The sequence below is a fragment of the Photinus pyralis genome, unplaced genomic scaffold (assembly GCF_008802855.1).
Source record: "Photinus pyralis isolate 1611_PpyrPB1 unplaced genomic scaffold, Ppyr1.3 Ppyr1.4_LG8, whole genome shotgun sequence".
Taxonomy (NCBI): Eukaryota; Metazoa; Arthropoda; class Insecta; order Coleoptera; family Lampyridae; genus Photinus; species Photinus pyralis.
Window position 1 is genome coordinate 22,072,424 of NW_022170819.1, and position 5,128 is coordinate 22,077,551.

General features: G+C 37.3%; 1 protein-coding gene across 1 annotated transcript; it reads right to left on the reverse strand.

Annotated features, from left to right (window-relative positions):
- Positions 1 to 1,551: 1,551 nt before the first annotated feature.
- LOC116179731 lies at positions 1,552 to 3,715 on the reverse strand (the record flags this gene model as incomplete). The annotated part of the gene is given in 4 exon segments (XM_031499553.1): positions 1,552 to 1,874; positions 1,925 to 2,031; positions 2,084 to 2,327; positions 3,390 to 3,715. Coding segments are annotated over 4 exon segments (711 nt in total). The 3' UTR covers positions 1,552 to 1,566.
- Positions 3,716 to 5,128: the final 1,413 nt, after the last annotated feature.

The following is a 5,128-nucleotide window of genomic DNA, read 5'->3' on the forward strand; positions in this document are numbered from 1 at the left end:
TGTATTCGCACGATGTGGCCTTACACATTATGATGTAGAAGTGGATGGCAGACATGGAAAGTGTCACGTAAACCAGATGCGACGAACGCTTTGTGAAGGAGGAGATGATATCCATGCAGATCATTCAGATTCGGCCTTAGAAGCCGCACCAAGTACATCGCAACCACATCCAACCATTATGTCGAAATCAGCCGAGACAAGAGCAGCGTGTTTTTCTACCGATTCTTCGGTGATTGACTCAACTTCACCCATGAGATTACCGGTTGGTAAATCAACACCTTCTAGGCAATCAAATACTTGGCAACAATCGCCGCAGCAACAGCAACTGAAACTGACCAAGAACCGACGTTGGTACAACCAGATTCAGCCGATATTCTTCGTAGATCAGGCCGATTGCGTTTACCGCCAAACCGCTTGAATTTATAGTTGTAATTAAGGAGGGAGGATTGTTATGTCTCTGAATTAATGATACGTATAATGCATAGTTGGCATCGCTCTAATTTTTCGAGATGTAATTATTTTTATTACGAATTGAATAGAACGAAAAAGTAACAACTTGCAACTTATTTCATTAGACGTGAATATATAAAAAACGCCGTCATATCCAACAGCTTTACTTAATAGTATTTAGCACAGTGACTTCATCAACCGCCCTAAAAGTAAATTCTGTGCAATTTTCCGTACACCTGTTATTATTGTAAAATAGCAATAAATCCTTATCAGGTTGTAATGAAGCAGTGGACTGCAGAAAGTGATTATTCAAAGCTTCCACATCAGTAAAATGATCCGGCAAGATGACATTATTATTGGACCTAATATTTTCTGATTTCTTGGCAACTTTTGTTTTTCAAATGCAATGCCTATGTTTTTTACGATATTTGAAAATACACAAAACGGCAATCAATTTTCTATACGACAACATAAAATATGCATATGGTTGATATACAAAAAATGGAGAAATCTGTGATTCAATGTATTTAGAAAATTTATGAAATCTAGCATGCCGTGTGCCATATCTAGGTATATGTTATATCAATATCACACAGAAGAGACCTACAATAACTTGCTCAAAGTTTCGTTTTGACTTTTGGGCGATACGATCTCCCCGTGTAAGTGCATTCTGACCGCTCACGGCATGCATTTCATATATTTTCTAAATACTGAATAGCGAATTTCTCTATTTTTTTTGTATATCAACTACCTATATGCACATTTTATGCTGTCGTACAGAAAAAATGGATTGCTCTTTTCAAATACCGTAAAAAACATACATAGGCACTGCACTTGAAAAACAAAAGTCCAGTTAAACCGGAAGTAATGCCGGAAGTTTGAATGTGCGATCAGATAGGTTGTAATGTTACATATAAAATTATATTTAGCAAATTTTTCGTATCTCGCCAAATAAAAGAAATATTGAGGGGACCCTCTTATCTCAAACGCACTGTATATCTCTACTCGATGACTAAAAAAGATGCAGTTCAAGTCCCGATTGAAGCTTGCAGAAAATAAATCAATTACATTCCAGTATTCAAAATCACAAAGTCTTGGAAACAGTTATTATCAATATCATCTATACCTACCTACATTGCGTAATATAACGAGGGAAGAGTAGTTTGAAAGAAGCGGTAGGTACTTACGGCATATCCATCCAGATGGACAACACACGTCAGTTTCTTGATACAAAGGTGCGCACTTTCTCATAATTTCATACTGGAAGAATAACAAATCGAGGCAGTATTGCCTTTCGCAATTTACTACACCCGCGCCACCTTCTCCTTTCCCACAATAACACTTCGTACATTTCTCGGTTGGATGGATAAATTTTTGACCTTCTAAAAACCGCTGCTTGGCTATCGTACACGTTTGAAACGGTGCTACAAAACTGGGATAAAATAGTTATCTACCAATTACCGTAAGCCCTTACGACAAACTTGAGATGTATAGCAGCACTCCCCCAGCTTTTCATCGAGGCGACAGCCTTCAGTAACGTTGAACATAATGCAGTCTGCATAGTAACAATTAAATGTCCCACTGAAATGGTGGTTAATAAGAAGGATTCAAACAAACGGCAGCATATACGTACGGGTGTCCAACCTCTTGCAAACCGCAACTACATCCCATGCACTGTTCCCATGTCAAGCTACTTTGGGCGGTTTCATCAGGTTTATAAAAGTTTCCATTGAAATAACAGACGTTGCTGTTGGCTGCAAGGTCAACGCACTTATATTCCACCGGGCAGTTACTTTCGTTGGAGCATTTCGGTTCGCATTTGAAACTTTCGTAGAGGAACGCGAGTTTTGTATGTGGACAATCACCCGGGCAACTACCTAAAACAATGATGCTGGATGATGCCAACAGTGATAATATACATCAGACATATGTAGCTCATATTCGTAATATCTTCAGTCCTAAGGTGTGGACGACCCTTAAGAGTAAAGAGTAGAAGGTTGAACGCATGGCCTTGCTGGCGAACTCTATTTAGACTACAACGCAAAGCTGTTAGAATAATATCTCGACTACCTTACAGATCTGAATGTCAACAAGCATTCGTCAGGTTAAATATTTTAACCCTTCCCTGTCTTTTTGTACTGGCTTGTCTTTGTTATGCTAAACAAAATATTTCCCTGTATACGCTACAATCTGATGTACATACACATAATACTCGTTTTAAGGACAATATATGTGTTCCTTTCTGTCGCTTGTCAAAAACTCAAAACGGATCTGAATTCTGGGCCAAACAATTTTATAACCACATTCCGGATACAATTAAAATACTCCTAGAGACTTCAAAAATAAAATTAAAAGGTTCCTCAATGATAAAGCGTTCACTCGTATGAAGGGTTCCTAAAGTGTGATCTTGTTTGTTCTCGTTAACTTATAATGTTAATCGTATATAGTTTCTATCTAGTTAATTTATGTAAATTCTATTGTTGATGTTGACGAATGTACATGCACATGTGTATAAAACATGAATAAATATTATTATTATTATTATTATTATATACTCTTATTAGGCCATGGTTGAACGTATCAACTTCACTCTGCATGACATTGGCGACAACTAGGATGCAAAGTTGACGCCACTCAGAGTAATCAAGAGGAATAAATAAGAACTAAGGGACACTATGTCCTTTGATTTGAATCATGAGCACGATGAACCACCATTGGGAGGGCTCGAGCTAAACAGGTTAATTTTTTCACAAAGGAGGTGTCTCATAATGAGTTGCGAATGATCCGTCACTCAATAAATAAAGATATGGGCCGACAAATCTGATAAATAATGACAATGACCCATGTGCCTATAATTGCATTATTAACCCCTAACCCTAAAATACCTCAAATAAATCACATTTAATGCCAGAAAGTCCAACACATTGAAAACGACTTACCGTAAACAGTTCTAGCGAAGAAGACTAAAAGAAAAGCACTCGCGAAAGTCATCGTTACGTCGAATAAGAGCAACACTTCCCTTGTTGGTCGCTGACGCCGTATAAATGTTACTATTTGCACATAATGTATGGCGGTTTATTATATGACAAATAAGGTGTCGAGCTTTTTTATTGCCTACCTATGTAATTTCTAAAGTTGATTTGCAAACAGATAGCGATTACGTAAATAACCGCGACGAAATTTACGTCTAGGTTTTTCCAAACTATGCCATTACCATCATACCTTTTCTAAGACCAGAACTGTGTTATTTCCATAGCTGCGACTACTAGGTAATTATTAATTAATTTAAGTAAATGTTTTGCAGAGATTCAACTTTACAAGTGATTGTGCTGTAACCTTGGGTTTATTTAAGGAGTAAAAATTATCAGTACATATTTACCATGGTATAATAAAAAAATCAAAAGTATTTACCAAGGAGGATATGAGGAAATCCATTCTGAGCACACGTTTACCGCAAGGGAGCTGATTAATTAACATTGAAATAGCAATAAATAATTAGTAATTCTTAATAAATCCAACTCCCTCACAACGAGGACATTACATGGCGACCGTGACAATGAATCAACAGTTAGTGTACTGACAAGTTAAAAATGGGAAAATCTAGCAGTAAGGAAGCGACGACAACCCAAGATCTCAACGAAAACGGGGTGGTAAACTCAAACTTCATTGTGCAAGAATCAGAAATAAGAATGTCCAGCGATATGAAGACCATGTTTTACATCATATTTGCGATTCTGGTTTTGGAGTTCGGGTTCAAAGTGGTCAAGATGTATACGCGACACGTGAAAAACAGGGCGATACGAAGAGTGGCAGCGAACGCACAAGTGTAACCATTAGCTGTTCGAAAGGACCAAAAGACGTGCTATCTGAAATAAAAGGTATAGTAATACATTTTTTTTTCTCTCCCCCACTTATTAATATTGTTGGCCTATTAAGTAATTATTTTAAGGTTTATGAGTAGGTATAGCTCTATGGGTATGCAGAAAATTTAATAAAATTGTTTAATGAGTTTGTACAGCTTGTAAATTCTTATTGGCTTAGATTCACCCCGGAACATAAAGCATGGATCCAAAAAGCGTTTGATCAACTTAGGGATCGAACAATACAAGCATTTGCTAAGTTAGACTTTAATTATTTAGTGCCACTGGTTCCTACTGAGAGGATAAACAAATCAGTGACACAAATTATCGACATTGACCTTGACGGAAATAACGAAACTGACGAACTACCACTGAATAACGTAACACTGGAAGACACAATGCCTCTGTCACTAACCGAATTCTTTACTCTCGCTGACAAATTGCTACCAAAATCCTTTAATGGTGACGCGCCGGAATTAGTTTCATTCGTAGATGCGTTAGAACTTTTAAAAGCAAATTCGGAAGGTCACAATGAAAATGCATTGAAATTTGTAAAAACTAGATTAACGGGAAAAGCAAGGTTGGCGGTAACAGCTGATGTTGCAGATTTAGACGGAGTAATTACAGTTTTGAAAAAACGTTGCCAATGCGAGAAATCTCATGTAGTTGAAGCAAAACTTGCAAATATAAAACAAAACGGGAAAGACGCTACGGCATTCACAAATCAGGTTAACGATCTTGCGGCAAATTTGCTTTCCATGTATATTTCCGAAGGAGTACGTGCAGATACTGCCGAAAATTTTGTTAAAAACAGAGCG